The sequence below is a fragment of the Oncorhynchus clarkii genome, chromosome 7, assembly GCF_045791955.1.
Source record: "Oncorhynchus clarkii lewisi isolate Uvic-CL-2024 chromosome 7, UVic_Ocla_1.0, whole genome shotgun sequence".
NCBI classification, from domain to species: domain Eukaryota; kingdom Metazoa; phylum Chordata; class Actinopteri; order Salmoniformes; family Salmonidae; genus Oncorhynchus; species Oncorhynchus clarkii.
The window spans coordinates 62,745,049-62,770,136 of record NC_092153.1 but is presented as its reverse complement, the minus strand read 5'-3'; the positions used below and the strand labels follow the sequence as shown (position 1 = coordinate 62,770,136).

Below are 25,088 nucleotides of genomic sequence, written 5' to 3'. Positions count from 1 at the left end.
CATGGTCAAATCCTTTACAATTCTTACACTGCAGTGGTTTGGGGACAAAAGCTCTTACATAACCAAGCTTCACATGCGTAGGTATTTGCTTTGTCAAAAAACAACAGGACTGACTTTTCTTTTTCTCCATTCACCCAGCGGGTCAGGCGCTGGGAACCAACCACACCATGAATTCTCTTCAGGTATTCAACTTGAACATCCGTCGTCACCCCTGAGATGACTCCTACTCTAAAGTTCAAAACACAAAACTTCTATTGTCTGGATTCTTTTGAGGCCCACTGCAATCTCCAACTGTTCTTAAGAAATACAATTTATACAAATATTTTGTCAGTCATGCCTTCTTTTGGGTAGTCGAAGATATTCAAACCAGTCCCCCCCATTACTGTTGCTCTCTATAGCAGCCTTTTCCCAAGAAACGCTGCTGAGCTTTGGAGCAGAACTTGATACATTGTTGTTCTCTGGTTCTTGAATCAAGGGTTTGAAGTAGACAGATTGACGAGCATAGATACAGGCAAAAGGTTTATAGATCTTGTAGTGTCATACACATGAACACTGTGCTTATTTTTTAATTAGATTTACCTTATATTAGGTGAAACTAAATATGCACCCACAACTTTTGGTTGCAATATGGTTTCCAGTGGTATGCTTGTTATAAATAAATTCAGATAAATTTAAACAAATGTCTCCTTATGTCTCAAATTTATTACGGTAGGCCTATATAAGTATGCGCCTTACAGACTGGTGTTCTGACCTGACAGACTATCATTTTACAATGCACCATACTTACCAAGTCAAGAAGTTACCTAAAAGGAACACTTACATTAACACCACACATAAAAATGTCCCATACTATCTCCTTGAAAGTATCAATATACAGCCCCACAACAGGACATTTATACATTTTGGAAGAGCAAGGTACAGCTGGGCTGCATTGGCATATTTGGGAACCCACTTCTATGCTGAACACCAGTTGGTAGACTGAAATGTTTGCATGCCAAATAAAAGTTTGTGTGTGCGAGCTCCTTCTTTTGAGTCACATTATCCAGTGCATCTCTTTCCAATTCATTCCACAAGACATATGCGTGACGTCTATTGTGTGTGTGTGTGTACGTACACGTGTGATTGCAACCAAATGTGACATCAATTGACTGGAATGAATTAAGACATACAGCACAGTAAAAGTCAATGTCATTCATGCACTGAATCATTGATTCTCCACATGGTAACAATTAACCAGTTTGGATCATTCTTTCCCTTTCTATCCCAAGAAAACGAGATAACAATTGTCGCTGTTCCATTAGACTTTCTCGCCTGAGAGCAAATTAATAAATATAATGAAGTCTGGTTGCCGCTGCATGCTTTTGTTCCTCTGGTCAGGAGCTGGGATAGTTTACTGAGAGCAGGACCATGTTGTGCAGCAGAAGAGATGTCTCTGATTCTAGAAAGCACAGAAGGAGACCCATAAGACAAGGATAGTGAATACTATCTGAGATTCATGAGTCACAATTGGAAAATAAAGAATTAACATTCATGCCCCATCTGTGGAAGTATACACTTCTAAATATTAATGAAGCAGAAGTTATTACTACATTAAAACATTTATTTTAAAAATTACTTTCAGGTGTTTGTGTGATAAAGAAATTAAATGGCTACTTTCTGGTATAGGCTACTTCAAAGCATTCAACACCATTGTAGCTATGAAATTATATAACAAGGTATAATGACGGTCTTTTCACGAATCCCCAAGAACTGTGGAGTGTAATATCTGCAATTACTATATAATAAACATATTTACCATGTCATTTCTTTTGTAAATACCAGGGCCCAGTTTCCCAAAAGTATCTTAGACTTAAGTTCATCATTAGAATTTGAAGGAGCATCGTTAAATCCAGACTGTTTCCCCAAAACCATCATTGCTCAAGTTACACTTAAACCCTTGTTATTTACAGACTGCCTTATACCACTTGTAGAACAGCTAAGTGCGATGTTAAATGCTTTTTATGCCATTCCCCACCACTTCATAAACTGAAGGATTCCACTAAACATAGAATAAAGCTGTTTGTCTCTCTGTGACCGCCGATAACTTTGGAGCGAAGTTGCCTACCATACATAGTTGCAATGTCTTTGAAATTATTACAAACAAGTAACAATTGTGAAAATGGCGCCGACAGATCATGCAGCCGTGCTTCCAGTTCCTAGGCAACTTTGCAGTACTGTTTTTCTGTGTTATTGCTTACATTATTATCCCCAATTTGTGTGTTATTACATACAGCCGGGAATAACTTTTGGATATCAGAGAGGTGATAACTCACCAGCACTACAACCAGGAATACAACTTTCCCGAATCGGATACTTTGTTCGACCCGCCCCAGGGCAATTGAACTGATTCCAGAGGCTGATCCAAAACACCACCGGCAGAGAAGAGGTATTTGGACAACACACCGCTTCCCGAGTACATTACTTGCTAATGTTCAGTCTCTGGATAATAAAGTTGCGAGCATTTCCTTCCAGAGAGACAGATTGTAACACTCTGTTTCACAGAAACATGGCTCTCTCAGGATATACTGTCTAAGCCTGTACAATCAGTTGGGTTCTCAGTTCATCATGTATCTCTCCAGGAAGAAGGGCAGGGGTGTATGTTTCATGATTAACCACTCATGGTGTGATTGTGATAACATACAGGAACTTAAGTCCTTTTGTTCACCCGACCTAGAACACCTCAAATGCCAAAGGTATTACCACGTCGCCGACACCGACGTCTTGCTTCCGGACAAGCTAAATACCTTCTTTGCCCGCTTTGAGGATAACACAGTGCCACCGACACAGCCCTCTACCAAGGACTGTGGCCTCTTCTCCGTGGCTGACGTGAGTAAGACATTTAAGCATGTTAACCCTCGCAAGGCTGCTGGCCATTGTGTTTATGGACCTATTCAATCTATCCCTATCCCAGTCTGCTGTCCCCACATGCTTCAAGATGTCCAACATTGATTTATTGGGTACAGGAACAAAGCTAACTGAACTAAATCACCCCGTAGCACTCACTTCTGTCATCATGAAGTGCTTTGAGACTAGTCAAGGATCACCTCTGACACCCCAGACCCACTTCAATTTGCTTACCGCCCCAATAGATCCACAGACGATGCAATCGCCATCACACTGTACCCTGCCCAACCCATCTGGACATGTGGTATACCCATGAGCTATAAATCAACACTATTGTACCCTCCAAGCTCATCATTAAGCTTGGGGCCCTGGGTCTGAACCCTGCCCTGTGCAACTGGGTCCTGGACTTCCTGACGGGCCATCCCCAGGTGGTGAAAGTAGGAAACAACACCTCCACTTCACTGATCCTCAACACAGGTGCCCCACAAGGGTGTGTGCTCAGCCCCCTCTTGTACTCAGTGTTCACCCATGACTGCGTGGCCACGCACGCCTCCAACAATCATCAAGTTTGCAGATGACAACAGTAGGCCTGATTACCAACAATGACGACACAGCCTACGGGGAGGTGGTGACGGCCCTGGGATTGTAGTGCCAGGAAAATAACCTCTCACTCAATGTCAACAAAACCAATGAGCTGATCATGGACTTCAGGAAACGGCAGAGGGAGCACCCCCCATCCACATCGACGGGACCGCAGTGGAGAAGGTGGAAAGCTTCAGGTTCCTCGGCGTATACATCACTGACAAACTGAAATTATCCACCCACACAGACAGTGTGGTGAAGGCACAACAGCATCTCTTCAACCTCAGGAGGCTGAAGAAATTTGGCTTGGCACTTAAAGATAAACTTCTTCTTAATACAACCGCTGTGTCAGATTTCAAAAAAGCTTTACCATGCGATAATCTGAGTACAGCGCTCAGCCACCAAAACAAGCCATACAGATACCCGACCAAGTTGTGGAGTCAAAAGTCAGAAATAGCGTTATAAATATTCACTTACCTTTGATGATCATCGGAATGCACTCCCTGGAATCCCAGTTCCACAATAAATGTTTGTTTTGTTCGATAAAGTCCATCTATATGTCCAAATACCTCCTTTTTGTTTGCGCATTTAGTTCACTAATCCAAATGCACAAAGCACGGGCACTAAGTCCAGAAGAAAAGTGAAAAAAGTTCCATTAAAGTTCATAGAAACATGTCAAACAATGTATATAATCAAGCTTAAGGATGTTTTTATCATAAATCTTCAATAATATTCCAACCGGACAATTCAGTTGTCATTAGAAAAGGAATGACCGTCGTACTCACGGCCACGCGCGAGACTAAACGAAAGGCTTTCAGCCTGACCACTTGTTGAAACAGCTCTTATTCGCTCCCCTTTCACAATAGAAGCCTGAAACAACATTCTAAAGACTGTTGACATCTATTGGAAGCCTTAGGAAGTGCAATCTGACCCCATTTACACTGGATAGGCAACCACTTGAAAAACTACAAACCTCAGATTTCCCACTTCCTAGTTGGATTTTTCTCAGGTTTTTGCCTGCCATATGAGTTCTGTTATACTCACAGACATTATTTTAACAGTTTTGGAAACTTTTGAGTGTTCTCTATACAAATCTACTAATTATATGCATATTCTAACTTCTGGGCCTGAGTAACAGGTAGTTTACTCTGGGCACCTTATTCATCCAAGCTACTCAATACTGCCCCCCATTCCCAAAGAAGTTAACCTCTCTGGGGTAGGGGGCAGTATTTTGATATCCAGATGAAAAGCGTGCCCAAAGTAAACTGCCTGTTACTCAGGCCCAGAAGCTAGGATATGCATATAATTGGTAGATTTAGATAGTGTTTTCTAAAGTTTCTAAAATTGTTAAAATGTCTGTGAGTATAACAGAACTGATATGGCAGGCAAAACCCAGAGGACAAACCATCCCCCCAAAAAACAAGAACAAATTCAGCTTACCACTATTTTCAAATGGTTAGTGCTATAATTATAAGCCCAAGTCCTCCAAAATTGTAGTTCCTGGGGTTTCCACGAGATGTCAGTCTTTAGAAAGAGTTGTGACCCAGAAATGGTAGTTTTTCTAGGTGGCTCCCATTTTGGCTGTAGTATTTCCAAGCGCGTGGAGGAAAGCGCGTTCTTTCTTATTTATCTCTGGTAATGAACATACTGTCTTAAATTTGATCGTTTATTTGCATATTAGGATCCCTAAGATTTGATTATAAACATTGTTTGACTTGTTTGGAAAAGTTTTAATAATGTTTGGGATTCATTTTGTATGCATTTTGATGGAGGGAAACAGTAGATTATTGACTGAAGCGCGCCAGCTAAACTGAGCTATTATAGATATAAAGAAGGACTTTATCGAACAAAAGGACCATTTGTGATGTAACTGGGACCTTTGAGTGCCAACAGAAGAATATCAAAGGCATTTTTTTATATCGCCATTTCTGACATTTGTCGCACCTGCCTAGTTGAAATATGATTTTCATGTGTTTGTATGCGAGGTGCTGTCCTCAGATAATCACATGGTTTGCCTTCACCGTAAAGCCCTTTTGAAATCTGACACGGCGGCTGGATTAACAAGAAGTTAAGCTTTATTTTGATGTATAACACATTTTCAAGAATGTTAAATATTTGAATTTAGTATTTTTGAATTTCGCGCTCTGCAATTTCACTGGATGTTGGCCAGGTGGGACGCTACCATCTCACATACCCTAGAGAGGTTAAAACCCTTAAACTTCTACAGATGCACAATTGAGAGCATCCTGTCGAGCTGTATTGCCGCCTGGTACTGCACCGCCTGCAACCGCAGGGCTCTCCAGAGAGTGGTGCGTTCTTCCCAACACATCACCGGGGGGCAAACTACCTGCCCTCCAGGACACCTACAGTACCCGATGCCACAGGAAGGCCAAAAAAAAATCAAGGACAACAACCACCCAAGCCACTGCCTGTTCACCCTGCTATCATCCAGAAGGCGAGGTTATCAAGGCCATCAGACTGTTAAACAGTCATCAGTAGCACCTTAGAGGCTGCTGCCCTATATTCAGATTTGAATTCACTGGCCACTTTAATAATGTTTGCATAATTTGCATTAATCCATCTCAATGCCATCTTTATTGTGGAATAATTGCCATGTTAAGGTTAGATTTTAATGGAAAAAGCTGGTCTGAGAGAAGCACTGTCATTCGATCCTATCAGTATCGACACATGCTCCAACCAACGTTCTTTCTGCGCAGTGTTTTGGGAAACGCATGTTACATCTTCAGCTGTTGTAGGAACGATGCTTCGTTAAAACCCTCGTAGGCCTAGGTTCCATCGCTATAGGGAAACCGGGCCCAGGTCAATAGCATAATGCTGTTTGGCAGGTGCACTGTGAAAGCCAGGATGTGCCATGATAAAAATAGAGTGTATAGAGCAAACTGGCATTGTGAACCAAGCTGTCATAAATATGACAGCAAGCAATCCCCGGTGTGTAAAACAGATCTGGGTTCAAATACTTTTTGAAGTCTTTCAAATATATTTGAGTGATTGCTTTAGCCCGCCTTGAGTGCCACGGGAGGGGTTTGCACTTTAGCGACAATTCTATTGGTTCCACCGCGGCAGGCAAGCTCAATTGAAAACCCAAAATATATGAAATTATTTAAAATAGTATTTGAATCCAAGTCTGCCTGTAAGTAAAATGTGTCAGACCTGTGAGCTGGGTAGACAGCTGAAGCCACTGGAGGAGCCACTCTCGACACTGGCTAGTGGTGAGGCTACTGGGATTGAGACCCCGCAGATAGCAGGCCTGGGGAAGTGGAGTGAGGAAGAGAAGTAGTGCATCACGCTTAAGATAAAACATTTCCCTTGTCAATTTGTAATTCTGACTTACCAAAGATGATAATGTATGTTTATTTTTATGCCATAAACCATACACTGGAGCATCAGCTAGCAGTTCCAACTGCTCTCTTTTTTAGAATATAGTGCTACACCCGAGTTGTAGGTTTGCTTACTGCATCGGACACATCTACTGAATACAAATTCTGCTTTGTGTAAAGGCATTTGCTAATTGATTTCTATCTAAAAATGACAGTGTTGAGACCCCTGACTTCTCCGATTATCACTTGCTATTCCATTTCAACCCATTTGTATAGAGGGAGTGCCGTATTGACTTTATTTAGATCTATAAATGGCAGTCTTGAGATGGGATTATATGGAGGGGTTGTGGGGAACCTGACCTCTCTAATCTCTGTGTCAGTGAGTTGGCCCTGTCCCAGTGTGTCTAGAGCCTGATCCAAGTAAAGCAGGTCCAGGGCTTTGGCCCTCAGCCGTCGCCGGAGCAGGAACCCAGGGAGCCAGGGGTTCAGCAAGAGGTGGGAGCACAGCAGCCTCTGAGAGAGGGAACAATGGAATTAGAAGAGGATAAGAATATAGGAAGGGGGAAAGAAATGGAAGCATGGGGAAAAATAAAGACCAGGAAAGAAAGGGAAGTGTAGAGAGGAATAAATGGGGAGAAAGAGTGAGAAAGACACCTGTCAGATGAATCATCCATGTGAATTGAATCCCCAAACAAATCAAAAAGAGTTAAAATAACCTGAAGCATATTGTGAAACCTAAGACCAAACACAGATGAAACTAAACTATTTTTATACAGGGATGACCCTCACCCTCCTAATCTGCTCTCTCCAAGTTTCTTATAAAACACAATTGCATAACAATATGAAACGCGATGCTCTTTACAAGCAGAGGCCCACTCTGAAATAAACACCAAAAATCCTTACCATGTGACCAGAGTCCATGCCTGTTAATCCCAGTGGTTGTCCGGAAAACACGCCTCTCACTGCACTGATGTCTTTCACACTGGGGTGAGCCCCACTCTGCACCTGCATAACAAACATTTCAAATCACCCCTCCCATTCTGCAGATACACACCAACTGGACCAAGCAGGACAGGTTCAACTGCACTCTCCACACAAAAAACACCCACTTACAGTCTTGTACTCTCATAACACAAAAGGCCTCAACCAATTGCTGGTGTGGGAAGTTATCACACTGTATTATTAGCATGATATGGGTGTGGACCTTTCCCTTTAGCCATTAACACAATTTCTCACTGATCATCTATGTAATGATAATTAGTAAACACAGAATTGTATAGCTGGGATAACCCTTAGATGATCTGTAATATTTACATACACTGACAGTCTGGTTATGCATTTCAAAATTGTGATGAATCATTACCTACAGTATAGGCCTAGAATAAAATAAATGCATGGCAACTGTTTGAAATGTCCGTGTTCAATTAACAAACATGCTCAGAGTTTAAAGAGCTAAATGATTAACCTTGCTGATAAGAGTAAGCAGATGGCTGCGGAGGGTCCACTCTTTGATGTGAGGTATTGACCAGGCCACACCCTTCAGGATGTTCTCACGGTGTCGGCATCTCTGCTCGTGGTACAACCTCTGGAAGTCCTGCTGCTGCTGCGGAGTCCACAGGTGGCGAATCAGGAGCTGCCTAGGGAACAGGCACCTACCAAGGAGGGGACACATATCAGATTAGAGGTTGGAAGTAACCCATCATTCACCATTCATTTAATACCCCCCCAAAAAAGGCATTTTGGAAGCATGCACAACTCCCCTAAAATTGACTTAATTGGCACTCTTTTCAATCACTCTTAAAACTGTTAGCAAATGATAGTCAATATCAGGTTGGTTGATTCACAACAACTCACATAAGAGTGAAAACCAAAATGATGGCAAAAGGCGGGATAGATATTATCACCAGGGGAATGGCTTTTATCATGTCTTTGCGAAACTGCAAGAAAAAGAGAGGTACAGACAGAAAGAGAGCATTACATTTGAATATTTTATCAAGTTCTCTGCTGTAGAGTTTATGACAGTCATAAACTGCCTCTATGATATGTGCATCCCAAATGGCACTGTATTTCCTATAGTGAACTACTTTTGACTAGAGGCCCTAGTCAAAAGTAGTGCACTCTGAAGGGGATACAGTGCCATTTGGGACACAGTCAATGTGTCTACTGCACAAAATGTATGACTGCCAGGGTGGAACTGCAAAGTGTGACTCACTGACCAGAATGATGGTCTCCATCTCACGGTAGGGCAGCTCTTTGAGTGAAACATCTTGAGTGAGCATTTTCATCCTTATCCTCTTCGTTTCCCTCACATCGTGTACCATGAGCCGAAATCCTGAACACATAAACACATTGCAAAAATGCTTCATGGTATTGCCTCAAAGAAAAACACATACACTTTGGGCAGCACAATCTAGCGGGAAAGGGGCTATCCAATTCCAAATGGAAAATGTTACAGCTGTAGACCGTCTATGGAGAAGTTGCACTGAGGTAGCTAAGAAGTAGCTTGGTTGTTGCGTAGGGTTGCTTGCAACCTATGCATGCAAGTAATAATACATTATTTCTTGGGGGTGCTAAGCCTGTTTTTGAAGGGGCTTCACCACCATCAAACCCCTCCCTGGAGCTGCCCATGAAAAGTTGTCAGTTAGGCATTAGAGGGTGTCATTTTGGTTAAGGGGTACTTACCTTTCACAAAGGTGGTATAAAGGATGTAGAGGTGGGGGAATCGATGTTCAAGGAATTTCTCATACCTCTCACTGGCTCTCTGAAATATGCCTAGTCTGCCCTGAGATAACGAGTAGTGCCTGCAGGATAATACACTGTACAAGAGAGAGGGATATCAGATTTAGAGACAAATTACATAAAAAATACCTTGTGACATTGTGTTTTTGTTAGTCTCTCCCCCCATCATCCCAGTGTTCATAAAATAATTTGGTTCTGGGTTTCAAGATTATGTTTTTGTATGTATCCCATGTGATGTTTTGTATGAGGACAGGGAAGAGTTTAGTTTGGGACACCTAAGCCTATAAAGGTTTCAGTGGGAATGTAATAGATTTCTGTTGACAATAGTCTGCTTAACCTCTGGATGCAGCATAATGTGCTAGCCTGCAGGAGGATTGCAGGCTTACTTTCAATCCCTAGACACTGATTTAACCCACAAATGTCACCTAAAAATCAGGGAAAGGATTAACACTTTGGAAATTTGATGACTTTGCTGACTGACAGTGGTCTTTGCTCTTTCACGTGCACCTGCCGCCGGGAGAAAAAAAAATCACAAAATTTATCAGGAAGGCAAATGTATTTGGTTACATTGTCACCGTTTAAACAGTGCTGTTCTGAGGCATAAGCGGCATAACTGTCCGTTCTGCTTGTTAGTCACTCAATTAGCCATGTCAGCTGACATTTTATAGATAGCTGGCTAGACTAACTTACCTAGCAATCGATTGTGTTAGTCACTTTAAAATCACATATCATAATAACATGGCATAAGTCATGGAAAACCGTGTAGAAAGCAGGAAATTAGCTTTACATTTTTTCTCATCCCATGGCAAAATGTGTAAAATTACAGGAAATTTGCTTTAAAACCGCAAAATGTTCACTCTGCCCCATGGAAAAATGAATAGAATTGCAGAAAATGTTCTCTCTACCTCCATGGCGAGGCGCCTTGCCCCCCCGCTTACCAAAATGGTTTCCACTAACGTTAGCTTATATAGGCAGTCAGATTTCATACACAAAAACTAAATGAGCACATCAAAAATAATTTATTTTTTTGTCTCAATACGGTTAGGCTTAGCCATAAAGTTAGTGTGGTTAAGGTTAGGTTTAACATCTAATTTAATTAGATATAAAATACCAGAGTTTATGCCTTTGAGGCTATAGAAGCTAACGTTAGTACCGACCACCAGAAACTGACGAGAAGGCTGCATGCCAACGCTGTTAGCGACATTGTTTATTTCGCGTGCTTGCAACATTAGAATGATCACCGTTAGCTCTAGCTGGAAGGACCAGAGAGAATAACCAACGACAATTACCGACCAACCATTTCGAGTAGGCTAGCTACTCTCCATCTTCCAGTGACATTCGCGTTATTCAGTACCTTAATCTTGAGTAGGCTAATATTGGAGTATATGTCGACACGGTTGAGATCCCTTGAAATGGATAACTGCATCGTATTATCGTTGTAACACAGCATTGGACCCCTCTCTTGCACAGCGCCATGGTTGTTTTTACACTGCAGAGTGCGTCAATAAGGCGTGAGTGCGTCAATAGGCGTGTTTTGCATCGGCCTCCCGGTCAACTCAAAAGTACAGTATTTACGCGCGTGTTGTAATTAGTAGGATTCAGTGTTTCGCCATTCAAAAGTGATTGTCTTCATTGGGAAGGCTTTAATTCATTTCAAGGCGCTTTATTGGCATGGGAAACATGTTAACATTGCCAAAGCAAGTGAAGTAGATAATATACAAAAGTGAAACAACCAATAAAAATGAACAGTAAACATTACACACTCAGAAGTTCCAAACGAATACAGACATTTCAAATGTCATATTATGTTTAAATACAGTGTTGTAATGATGTGCAAATGGTTAAAGTACAAAAGGGAAAATAAATAAACATAAATATGGGTTGTATTTACAATGGTGTTTGTTCTTCACTGGTTGCCCTTTTCTTGTAGCAACAGGTCACACATCCTGCTGCTGTGATGGCATACTGGTATTTCACCCAGTAGATATGGGAGTTTACCAAAATCTTTTTGGTTTTCAAATTCTTTGTGGATCTGTGTAATCTGAGGGAAATACAGTGGGGTAAAAAAGTATTTAGTCAGCCACCAATTGTGCAAGTTCTCCCACTTAAAAAGATGAGAGAGGCCTGTAATTTTCATCATAGGTACACTTCAACTATGACAGACAAAATGAGAAGAAAAAAAATCCAGAAAATCACATTGTAGGATTTTTAATGAATTTATTTGAAAATTATGATGGAAAATAAGTATTTGGTCAATAACAAAAGTTTATCTCAATACTTTGTTATATGTCCTTTGTTGGCAATGACAGAGGTCAAACGTTTTCTGTAGTCTTCACAAGGTTTTCACACACTGTTGCTGGGATTTTGGCCCATTCCTCCATGCAGATCTCCTCTAGAGCAGTGATGTTTGGGGGCTGTTGCTGGGCAACACGGACTTTCAACTCCGTCCAAAGATTTTCTTTGGGGTTGAGATCTGGAGACTGGCTAGACCACTCCAGGACCTTGAAATGCTTCTTACGAAGCCACTCCTTTGTTGCCCGGGCGGTGTGTTTGGGATAATTGTCATGCTGAAAGACCCAGCCACGTTTAATCTTCAAAGCCCTTGCTGATGGAAGGAGGTTTTCACTCAAAATCTCACGATACATGGCCCCATTCATTCTTTCCTTTACACGGATCAGTCGTCCTGGTCCCTTTGCAGAAAAACAGCCCCAAAGCATGATGTTTCCACCCCCATGCTTCACAGTAGGTATGGTGTTCTTTGGATGCAACTCAGCATTCTTTGTCCTCCAAACACGACGAGTTGAGTTTTTACCAAAAAGTTATATTTTGGTTTCATCTGACCATATGACATTCTCCCAATCTTCTTCTGGATCATCCAAATGCTTTCTAGCAAACTTCAGACGGGCCTGGACATGTACTGGCTTAAGCAGGGGGACACGTCTGGCACTGCAGGATTTGAGTCCCTGGCGGCGTAGTGTGTTACTGATGGTAAGCTTTGTTACTTTGGTCCCAGCTCTCTGCAGGTCATTCACTAGGTCCCCCCGTGTGGTTCTGGGATTTTTGCTCACCATTCTTGTGATCATTTTGACCCCACGGGGTGAGATCTTGCATGGAGCCCCAGATCGAGGGAGATTATCAGTGGTCTTGTATGTCTTTCATTTCCTAATAATTGCTCCCACAGTTGATTCCTTCAAACCAAGCTGCTTACCTATTGCAGATTCAGTCTTCCCAGCCTGGTGCAGGTCTACAATTTTGTTTCTGGTGTCCTTTGACAGCTCTTTGGTCTTGGCCATAGTGGAGTTTGGAGTGTGACTGTTTGAGGTTGTGGACAGGTGTATTTTATACTGATAACAAGTTCAAACAGGTGCCATTAATACAGGTAACGAGTGGAGGACAGAGGAGCCTCTTAACGAAGAAGTTACAGGTCTGTGAGAGCCAGAAATCTTGCTTGTTTGTAGGTGACCAAATACTTATTTTCCACCATAATTTGCAAATAAATTCATTAAAAATCCTACAATGTGATTTTCTGGATTTTTTCCCCTCATTTTGTCTGTCATAGTTGAAGTGTACCTATGATGACAATTACAAGCCTCTCTCATCTTTTTAAGTGGGAGAACTTGCACAATTGGTGGCTGACTAAATACTTTTTTTGCCCCACTGTATGCTTCTCTAATATGGCCATACACTGGGCAGGAGTTTAGGAAGTGCAGCTCAGTTTCCACCTCATGTTGTGGGCAGTGTGCACATAGCCTGTCTTCTAATGAGTCTGCCTACGGCGGCCTTTCTCAATAGCAAGGCTATGCTCACTGATTCTGTACATAGTCAAATCTTTCTGTAACAGTACTCTTCTTGCGTTGTGTACAATCAATCATCGACAGGAGCTCCAACTTGTAGCACCAGTCATGGAGCTTTATTCTGATAGCAACAGCACAAAATTGCACGTCATGCAATGCACAGCTCACCATCCAACTCTGCACGTGACGCACTGTACAAAATATATGAACCCCCCCACCAGACACAGTAAGTTGCTAGCTAGTATTAGCTAGAATTCTCTACAACAAAATGAAGAACAAATATGCACCAAAAAATGCTGCATCTTATGTGTGATGTTTGAATAACATTTACAAACAAATTGATATAAATTGTACATTTAAATCATCACTTGGGAGTATAAAAATCACTTTTGACTTGCAGTGCTTTGCAACCAACAACTTCCCGCTGGTTTGGTGCTTGTTCACTGGGATGATTCTAATGAAACATCCTCCCTCGTAAGCAAGCTACGCAAACCAGCCAATAAGATGTCATGTTGAGTAGGTGAAGGCAAGACAAAACTAAAACCAAAAAACCCATTGGCTTAACAATAAAGTGGCAAGGGGAATCACCAATATAACCCTGTTGCATTTCCTTAAGTTTGGTTCAGTCACAGTGGTCAGGTATTCTGCCACTGTGTACTCTCTGTTTAGGGCCAAATAGCATTCTAGTTTGCTCACTTTTTTGTTAATTCTTTCCAATGTGTCAAGTAATTATCTTGTTGTTTTCTCATGATTTTTGGGGTTTAATTGTGTTGCTGTCCTGGGGCTCTGCGGGGTCTGTTTGTGTTTGTGAACAGAGCTCCAGGACCAACTAGGGCTCTTCTCCAGATTCATCTCTCTGTAGGTGATGACTTTGTTATGGAAAGTTTGGGAATCACTTTCTTTTAGGTGGTTGTAGAATTTAGCATCTCTTTTCTGGATTTTGATCATTAGCGGGTATCATTAGCCTAATTCTGCTCTGCATGCATTATTTGGTGTTTTACGTTGTACACAAATGATATTTTTGCTGAATTCTGCATGCAGAGTCTCAATTTGATGTTTGTACCATTTTGTAAATTCTTGGTTGGTGAGCGGACCCCAGACCTCAACCATAAAGGGCAATGGGTTTCTATAACTGATTCAAGTATTTTTAGCCAGATCCTAATTGGTATGTCAAATATTATGTTCCTTTTGATGGCATAGAAGGCCCTTCTTGTCTCTCAGATCGTTCACAGCTTTGTGGAAGTTACCTGTGGCGCTGATATTTAGGCCAAGGTATGTATAGTTTTTGTGTGCTCTAGGGCAACGGTGTCTAGATGGATTTTGTATTTGTGGTCCTGGCGACTGGACCTCTTTTTGGAACACCGTTATTTTGGTCTTACTGAGATTTACTGTCAGGGCCCAGGTCTGGCAGAATCTGTGCAGAAAATCTAGGTGCTGCTGTAGGCCCTCCTTGGTTGGTGACAGAAGCACCAGATCATCAGCAAACAGTAGACATTTGACTTCAGATTTTAGTAGGGTGAGGCTGGGTGCTGCAGACTGTTCTAGTGCCCTCTCCAATTTGTTGATATATATGTTGAAGAGGGCGGGACTTAAGCTGCATCCCTGTCTCGCCCTGTGGGAAGAAGTGTGTTTTTTCCCCCATTTTAACCGCACACTTGTTGTTTGTGTACAGTACATGGATTTTATAATGTCATATGTTTTTCCCCCAACACCACTTTCCATCAATTTGTATAGCAGACCCTCATGCCAAATTGAGTCAAAGTTTTTTTGTTAAATCAACAAAGCATGAGAAGACTTTGCCTTTGTTTTGGTTGGTTTGTTTGTCAATTAGGGTGTGTATGGTGATAATATGGTAAAAAGCCAATTTGACATTTGCTCAGTACATTGTTTTCACTGAGGAAATGTACGAGTCTGCTGTTAATGATACTGCAGAGGATTTTCCCAAAGTTGCTGTTGACGCATATCCCACGGTTATTGTTGGTGTCAAATTTGGCTCTACTTTTGTGGATTGGGGTGATCAGTCCTTGGTTCCAAATATTGGGGAAGATGCCAAATATTGGGGAAGATGCCGGTGCTTCTACACCTGCATTGCTTGCTGTTTGGGGTTTTAGGCTGGATTTCTGTACAGTACTTTGAGATATCAGCTGATGTACGAAGGGCTATATAAATACATTTGATTTGATTTGAGCTAACGATGATGTTAAAAAGTTTAAGTATAGCCTATTGGAATTTGTTGTCTGTATATTTGATCATTTCATTGAGGATACCATCAACACCACAGGCCTTTTGGGTTGGAGGGTTTTTATTTTGTCCTGTAGTTCATTCCAGGTAATTGGATAATCCAGTGGGTTTTGGTAGTATTTAATAGTTGATTATAAGATTTGTATTTGATCATGTATATGTTTTTGCTGTTTGTTCTTTGTTATAGAGCCAAAAAGATTGGAGAAGTGGTTAACCCATACATCTCCATTTTGGATAGATAATTATTTGTGTTGTTTGTTTAGTGTATTCCCATTTTCCCAGAAGTGGTTAGCTATGGATTCGTCAATTACATTGAGCTGATTTCTGACATGCTGTTCCTTATTTTTCCGTAGTGTATTTCTGTATCGTTTTAGTGATTCACCATTGTGAAGGCATAGACTGGGTCTCTATGTTTTTGGTTGGACAGGTTTCTCAATTTCTTTCTTAGGTTTTTGCATTCTTCATCAAACCATTTGTCATTGTTGTTCATTTTCTTCGGTTTTCTGTTTGACATTTTTAGATTTTTAGATTTGATAGGGAAGCTTTATCTGCCTTCCCAATAAAAACAAGTTAGACAATTCTAAAATGTATTGAATGGAAAACTATATGTTGTTTGTTTCTGGATGATGCGTCATGCAGCCTTGTTGACTAAATGACCGAGTACTGTTCCCCGCTTTCGCCCGATGACGCGATAGACATATGCCCGGTGCCCCGCGGCTCAGCATAATCGAATCAGCACATTGAAACCGCCGTCGCCACTCGCCCGTCGCGGTGCGTGAAAGTACAAGCGACCCATAGAGATGTATGGCAACGGTGATCTGTCCCATAATGGCTTCTGTGACCGGAAGGGCAACGCCATTGAGGCCATATACATTTTTAAGTAGTCCATTTCTTCTACTACTACTATTATGATGTAATATCAAGTTATCTCAGCATGTAGGCCACATTTGTCTAAATATTAAACTGAATTAAATTGCAGGGACACTATATAGCCAGCAGATGGCAATCTTGTACATCACATCAGGCTGAGTTGCTGCCACTAGTTACCACAGCCACAAATAATTATGGCTAAACCCCGACCATTTCTAAAAATGTATCTTTTTAAAAGCTGATTTGAACCCTAACCTTATCCATAACCGTAAACACACTGCTAACCTTAAGCCTAACTTAAATAACATTTTTGTTGTCATACGTCTTTACGACACAGCCAATTTTGACTTTGTGGCTCTGGTAACTAATGACAACCACTGAGTAGGGCAGTCTGTCAAATGAGTTGACCTAGATGTTGCCCACTGATACGCTCTAGACAAGTTACTATAGGTGAAGACCTTAGGGTCAGAATAAGTAATTGTAAATACAAGTTCAGAGTGAAGTATTAATGTAACTTATAATGTAGGATATTCAGTTGGTACCTGACACTGCTTTAATACAATTATATACAGGAGAATTTGAACCATAAGATGAGGGTGAGGTGAGACACTAGCTATAAGTGAGATACTTGCCTATTGCTGATGCAACGGTACAATGCTGGCTTTAGCATGCAATTGATCTAAACTAGACACTGGTGTAGGACCTGGTTCAGAGACCGTGTCACTTGAATGAGCCGCAGTGCGTCCAGGGGACAGCCTGTCCCTCGAGTTTATCGGCCATGCGATATCTCTATCTTGGATCTATATTGGTCACGGACTGAGCATCGCAGGGCAAGATTTGTAGTGGCTAGTTCCGAGAAAGTCCTAGGACCTAGTGGGTATCTCATGATGTGGTTGGAAAAGTTACAATATGTACACACTAAGCTCTCCCAGGCAACATCTGCTATATTTTAATATTGTAGAGAAAACAAGGCAGTGTGTATTTTGAGGATATTACCTGGTTTTTGATCATCTATCACCATTATGTTTTTTTCTTCAGTCTATGTTTTTTGACTGTCATTGATGTGTAAATGGTAAATGCAAATGCTATGAATAAAGTATCAAGTGATTTTTGGAAATGGATGTATGTTTGCAAAGATATTTGCAAATGAATAAAATTGAAAATGACCTAACCTTGAAAGTTCTAGCATCAAGCATCAATTATGCCAGTCAAATAGAAGATGATCATTGAATGAAGATACAGATCTTAATTTCTCCTGCAACAGGGTGATGAAATTAAGATCTTACATCTGCAAAGGCCCAACAACATTATTTGTATAGGCTTTGTGCACTGGAGTTCCCCACAGGCCTTTTTGACGACTGACCGCTAGTGGTGTTGCCATCCAAATGTGGTAGTGATTACCAAGCACAGAAAGCGCTAATCCATGGAGGGTCCTTGCCGCCAACACACACTCTGTCACTTCTAAGTGGCATTATTGATTCCATGTGATGAAGCTCTATTTTTAAAGTCAGGACAAGGCTAATATTGGAAACATTCTTATGATACCCACCCATCCCCGATCCTTTTACCCCTTTGCCACTCCTCCTTCCTCCCCATCGTCTGCGAAGATAAAATGTGAGTTACATTACCGTTACATTACTGACTACAATTTTGGACACAAGGAAATGCAGCCGAGCTCTAGTTTGTATCCAAGGTACATGTGCCACCTGCTGATTGTTATTTTCAAGCTGAACTGTCAAAGTTAGTTGAGAAAATATTCAGCAACTCTTGGTAGGCCAGGGTAGGATTTTTTTTTAAAGGAATATTCCATTGTCATGAATTAATACATTCACCAAATATAGATTTTTCAAGCAATCTTCACATCATCAGTTTGGTCCACTTTGCATTGTTTGCTTAATTTTGGATTTTGACCTAATTTTATGGTCGTGGTCAAGGTCAAGTTCCTGGGGCACGTGACAACAAGGATATGCTGCCTAGTCCTAGTTTGCATAGGAATGTTAAGTCCGCTGTAAAATAAATAAAAGTTAACATTGGTGTTCCCTTATGTGTTCCGAATGCACTAGATGACCAGTTCTTATAGCCTTTAGCCGTACCCTTATCCTGCTCCTCCTCTGTTCCTCTGGTGATGTAGAGGTTAATCCAGGCCCTGCAACCCCCAGCACCACTCCCATTCCCCAGGCGCTCTCATTTGTTGACTTCTGTAACCGTAAAAGCCTTGGTTCATGCATGTTAACATTAGAAGCCTCCTCCCTAAGTTTGTTTTATTCACTGCTTTAGCACACTCCGCCAACCCTGATGTCCTAGCCGTGTCTGAATCCTGGCTTAGGAAGGCCACCAAAAATCCCAACTATAACATTTTTCGACAAGATAGAACTGCCAAAGGGGGCTGGAGTTGCAATCTACTGCAGAGATAGCCTGCAGAGTTCTGTCATACTATCCAGGTCTGTACCCAAACAATTCGAGCTTCTACTTTTAAAAATCCACCTTTCCAGAAACAAGTCTCTCACCGTTGCCGCTTGGACACCATATGTGAATTGATTGCCCCCCATCTATCTTCAGAGTTCGTACTGTTAGGTGACCTAAACTGGGATATGCTTAACACCCCGGCAGTCCTACAATCTAAGCTAGATGCCCTCAATCTCACACAAATGATCAAGGAACCTACCAGGTACAAGCCTAAATCCGTAACCATCGGCACCCCCTTAGATATTTAAAAAAAACATGTATTTTTACCTTTATTTAACTAGACAAGTCAGTTAAGAACAAATTCTTCTTTTCAATGACAGCCTACAAACAGTGGGTTAACTTCCTTGTTCAGGAGCAGAACGACAGATTTTTACCTTGTCAGCTTGGGGATTTGATCTTGCAACCTTTCAATTACTAGTCCAACACTCTAACCATGCTTTCCACCTAGATACCCCTACCCCGGCCAACAGCTTTGCACCCCCTGCAGCAACTTGCACAAGCCTCCTGATGCTGATGTTCTGCAAAATCTGGATCCCGACAAATCATACAGCACTCCTTCCGTGGCCTCCAACTGCTTTTAAATACTAGTAAAACTAAATGCATGCTCTTCAACCGATTGCTGCCTGCACTCACCCGTCCGACTAGCATCACTAGTCTGGACGGTTCTGACTTAGAATATGTGGACAACTACAAATACCTAGGTGTCTGGTTAGATTGTAAACTCTCCTTTCAGACTCACATTAAGCATCTCCAATCCACAATTACATCTAGAATCGGTTTCCTATTTCGCAACAAAGCCTCCTTCACTCATGCTGCCAAACACACCCTCGTAAAACTGACTACCCTACCAATCCTTGACTTCAGCGATGTAATCTACAAAATAGCCTCCAACACTCAACTCAGCACTGGATGTAGTCTATCACAGTGCCATCAATTTTGTCACCAAAGCCCCATATACTACACACCACTGTATGCTCTCGTTGTCTGGCCCTCGCTACATATTCGTCGCCAAACCCACTGGCTCCAAGTCATCTATAAGTCTATGCTAGGTAAAGCCCCGCGTTATCTCAGCTCACTGGTCACCATAGCAACACCCACCCATAGCACGTGCTCCTGCAGATATATTTCACTTGTCATCCCCAAAGCCAACACTTCCTTTGGCATCCTTTTCTTCCAGTTCTATGCTGCCAATGACTGGAACAAATTGCAAAAATCACTGAAGCTGGAGTCTTATATCTCCCTCTCTAACTATAAGCATCAGCAGTCAGAGCAGCTTGCCAATAACTGTACCTGTACACAGCCAATCTGTAAATAGCACACCCAACTACCTCATCCCCATATTGTTATTTATCTTCTTGCTCTTTTGAACCCCAGTATCTCTACTTGCACATCATCATCTGCACATATATCACTCCAGTGTAAATGCTAAATTGTAATTATTTCGCCTCTATGGCCTATTTATTATCTTACCTCCCAACTCTTCTACATTTGCACACACTGTACATAGATATTTCTATCGTATTGTTGACTGTACGTTTGTTTATGTGTACCTCTGTGTTGTTGTTCTTGGTGCACTGCTTTGCTTTATCCTGGCCAGGTCGTAGTTGTAAATGAGAACTTGTTCTCAACTGGCCTACCTGGTAAAAACAACAAATGTGTGGTCCCTCAGCTAAGCTGAAACTAAGAATAAAGTGACAGATAATAAACAGTAGCAGCGTACTGTATGTGATGAGTCAGAAAAATGTGTGCAAAAAAGGTCAATGCAGATAGTCCGGGTAGTTATTTGGGTAGCTATGTTACTAACTATTTAGCAGTCTTATGGCTTGGGGTAGAAGCAGTTCAGGGTCCTGTTGGATCCAGTCTTGGTGCATCAGTACCGCTTGCCGTGTGGTAGCAGAGAGAAAGTCTATGATCTTGGTGGCTGTTTTTTTTTAGGGCCTTCCTCTGACACTGCCTGATATAGAGGTCATGGATTGCAGGGAGCTCGGCCCCAATGATGTACTAGGCCGTTCGCACTAACCTTCTGTAGCGCCTTGCAGTCGGATGCTAAGCAGTTGCCATACCAAGCGGTGATGCAGCCAGTCAAGACGCTCTCAATGGTGCAGCTGTATAACGTTTTGAGGATCTGAAGGCCCATGACAACATCTTTTCAGCCTTTTTAAGGGGTAAAAAGACGTTATCTATATGATTTATTGTCACAGGCTGCTATGTGTACGGTATACATTCTGCTGGGCTTTCATAAAGTTATTCTTGGACATATACTGTGTGTTCTGTCTGTGCATGCGTGACTCAATAAATCTATGTAGATACATCATACAGTACAAGTGTGCCTGTCTTATTCAGACTGTGACCGCTGACTGGGCATTCTCTACTACTAGACCGTAAGAAGTTTCCCCTTTCACAGTTTTAAGTGTCAATACAGGTTACTGCCTTGAAGTTATAATTGAAAACCCACATGCTCTGCACATTTATGAGACAGTGGGTCAGCTTAGGAGTTGTTTTAGTTACTGAGTGTGGACAAGCCTGAATGACTGTCATTTTAAAGATGTGAGACTAAAACTAAGAGTGTGACAAAAAACATACATGGACCAAACATTTTTGGAAGCCAGGAGCCACCACTACAAATTAAAAGGGTGGAAAATATGTTTATGTGTTGTCAACAAACTAATTTCTGTCCTCTTCCCATCACAAAGTAGGTCTTATCTCTTTTCTTCATGTGTGTGGGTCTTTTCCATTTCTCTCTTTCACAAAGCCAGTCCTCCAGATGAACTCAGCCTGAGGTAATTATTGAAACACGTCATAAAAACATGAGTGGGAGTGAGAGTCAAAGACAAAGTGAATGGGAGGGACCTCTTTAAATCATTTTATTCATGTCTTCCCTCCACAACCGTCATCTGCTGCAATGGTTCCTCTGTCGAACAACGGGCCTTGTTCTCTACTCGTTCAGTGGGAAACAGTTCCCACAAAAAAATGGTCAAACACATCCATTCAGTGGAGATGAAATCTCTGGTAATGTGTGATGCAGGATTTCCAATGCCCACACATTCAAATATGTCTCCATTGCAGGGGAGGGGGGGTATGAACAAAAAAGTGACAAAAAAAAGAAAAGAAGGAAAATTCTTTTGTTGGGGGTTTTCGTCAGGTTTTGTCAAGGGTAGGATTGTGTACAGGGGTTGGCGTTGTTATGAACATGCTGGCTTGGTGATTCACACTATTGGCTCCTCTGTATAGTGTACATCATTGAATCCCTCAATAAGACTGTTTGTTATCCTGCTACACTGTAGTTACCCTCCACTTTATCAAGCACAGCTAGAAGGAGATAGTCACATCGTTAGGGGCTTGTACATACTGTACTATACTATTCTAATGCTATTTACCACTGTACTACTCTCCACATACTGCAGTTATATACTACTCTTTATGACACAAAAATATATTACTCGGGGCCTGTTCTCCCAATAGCTCCACACCATCCCTGGTAGATGGGAAGTACAAAGACCTGTCATATAATATGAACAAATCAGACTGCACTGACGGTGCTGAATATAGACATGCTAATAAGTCTAACACAGAGAAGAAAACAGTCAATTGGTACTTGGGCACTAAACACTTGACATGGAGCTATATTGATATATTGGCACCGCTGTCCACCGCGTCATAGACAGGGATCTTCTGTGACAGGATGCTATGAGACCCTTGCTAATGCTTTATTCCCCAAACATGACCGTTGACTGCAGAGTTGAGCTGGAGCCATTGTCTGCAGTCTGCCAGGCTATATTTTGCAGACACAGCAGTGCTCTCCAATCAGAACCCAGGCTAGGGTTTTGTAGTGGGGGATGGGTCGGAGGGGGGTGACGGTGGGGTGGGTGGGGGGACGAGTTGGGATGTGGGAAGACGAGTCATGGGGCTGTGGCTGACATTGGTTCAGAAATAGCTCTGTACTTCCTGTCCCAAGACAGCGAACGGTACATTGGAGGTGGCATCCCCCCAATGGAGTGGGATAGATTTTGTCCTCTACGGCGAGCAGCAACCATACCTAAAAGGGCGCATAGCAGACTCCCTCTCCTTGTCCTTCGGCAGTATTACGTAACACTGCGTTCCAAAAAGGACTTTATTATATGTAGTGCACTACTTTTGACCAGAGCCCTATGGGTAGTAGTGAACTACATTGAGAATAGAGTGCAATTTTAAACACATTGTTTGAAATGTATCAGACTCAGTGAAGGACAGCCTTCATCCCCCTGACACTTCACAGTGGTTAGAGGCCTATGTTTTTGTTATGCTACTCCCCTTTCTTCACATTGTGCTAGAGCTAGCATGTTAATGCCTGTTTAAGACCTGGGGCCCATGCAAGTGTTCTCAGGTTGCAAGAAGCTCATATGGAAGATGTGTGGTACTTACTTGCTTAGTTATTGTTCTAGTACATGTAATGTAAGTGTCCACACATGAATGAGAGCTTTTTCACCCTAATGCCTTGGCATAAGTCTGGGAACAATTGACCCTTTGATAAGCCTCGCCCCAAATTTTGGCCAACTAATCGCAGCACTCCATCGCTGGATAGCAACTGTCAGACAAGCTCATGTTTAAATCGCATGAAAGCCAGTGAGGTCTATGGCAAAAACTGATAGTTTTCTTTAAAAACTGTATGTTTAAATAGCTTAATAATTGTACAGTGCACCAAGAGTACTTGCTACTGTGATTCCTGAAGTGCAGAGATTATTGAAAAAATTATACAAAATTATACTTTTGTTACATTGTTTGCTAGCTCAGCTGGTTAGCTAGCTAGCTCTCACTCTCTTTGACAACCAAGCATTGCTAACGCTAGCTAGCAATGAAACATGGTGAAGCCCCAAAATTGCCCTCGCTAGAAGCATGTGTTTCAGACATAAGGAAGTGGATGGCTGCAAACGTTCTACTTTTAAACTCGGACAAAACAGAGATGCTTGTTCTAGGTCCCAAGAAACAAAGAGATATTCTGTTGAATCTGACAATTAATCTTAATGGTTGTACAGTCGTCTCAAATAGAACTGTGAAGGACCTCGGCATTACTCTGGACCCTGATCTCTCTTTTGAAGAACATATCAAGACCATTTCAAAGACAGCTTTTTCCATCTACGTAACATTGCAAAAATCAGAAACTTTCTGTCCAAAAATGATGCAGAAAAATTAATCCATGCTTTTGTCACTTCTAGGTTAGACTACTGCAATGCTCTACTTTCCGGCTACCCGGATAAAGCACAAAATAAACTTCAGTTAGTGCTAAATACGGCTGCTAGAATCCTGACTAGAACCCCAAAATTTGATCATATTACTCCAGTGCTAGCCTCCCTACACTGGCTTCCTGACAAGGCAAGGGCTGATTTCAAGGTTTTACTGCTAACCTACAAAGCATTACATGGGCTTGCTCCTACCTATCTCTCTGATTTGGTCCTGCCGTACATACCTACACGTACGCTACGGTCACAAGACGCAGGCCTCCTAATTGTCCCTAGAATTTCTAAGCAAACAGCTGGAGGCAGGGCTTTCTCCTATAGAGCTCCATTTTTATGGAATGGTCTGCCTACCCATGTAAGAGACGCAAACTTGGTCTCAACCTTTAAGTCTTTACTGAAGACTCATCTCTTCAGTGGGTCATATGATTGAGTGTAGTCTGGCCCAGGAGTGTGAAGGTGAACGGAAAGGCACTGGAGCAACGAACCGCCCTTGCTGTCTCTGCCTGGTCGGTTCCCCTCTTTCCACTGGGATTCTCTGCCTCTAACCCTATTACAGGGGCTGAGTCACTGGCTTACTGGGGCTCTTTCATACCGTCCCTAGGAGGGGTGCGTCACTTGAGTGGGTTGAGTCACTGATGTGATCTTCCTGTCTGGGTTGGGGTTATATCCTTCCTGTTTGGCCCTGTCCGGGGGTGTCCTCGGATGGGGCCACAGTTTCTCCTGACCCCTCCTGTCTCAGCCTCCAGTATTTATGCTACAGTAGTTTATGTGTCGAGGGGCTAGGGTCAGTTTGTTATATCTGGAGTACTTCTCCTGTCCTATTCGTTGTCCTGTGTGAATTTAAGTGTGCTCTCTCTAATTCTCTCTTTCTCTCTTTCTTTCTCTCTCTTGGAGGACCTGAGCCCTAGGACCATGCCTCAAGACTACCTGACATGATGACTCCTTGCTGTCCCCAGTCCACC

At 42.0% G+C, this 25,088-nt stretch overlaps 1 protein-coding gene across 1 annotated transcript; it reads right to left on the bottom strand.

The window, feature by feature from the left end:
* Positions 1 to 682: 682 nt before the first annotated feature.
* Positions 683 to 11,106, bottom strand: LOC139413628 (LETM1 domain-containing protein 1-like). Its single transcript, XM_071161239.1, has 9 exons — positions 10,897 to 11,106; positions 9,486 to 9,619; positions 9,020 to 9,135; positions 8,658 to 8,740; positions 8,269 to 8,455; positions 7,707 to 7,808; positions 7,164 to 7,316; positions 6,637 to 6,733; positions 683 to 1,438 (listed from the first exon to the last, which is right to left on the bottom strand). The coding sequence occupies exons 1-9, from the start codon at positions 11,016 to 11,018 to the stop codon at positions 1,374 to 1,376; spliced, it is 1,059 nt and encodes a 352-aa protein (XP_071017340.1). The 5' UTR covers positions 11,019 to 11,106; the 3' UTR covers positions 683 to 1,373.
* Between the last annotated feature and the right edge of the window lie 13,982 nt (positions 11,107 to 25,088).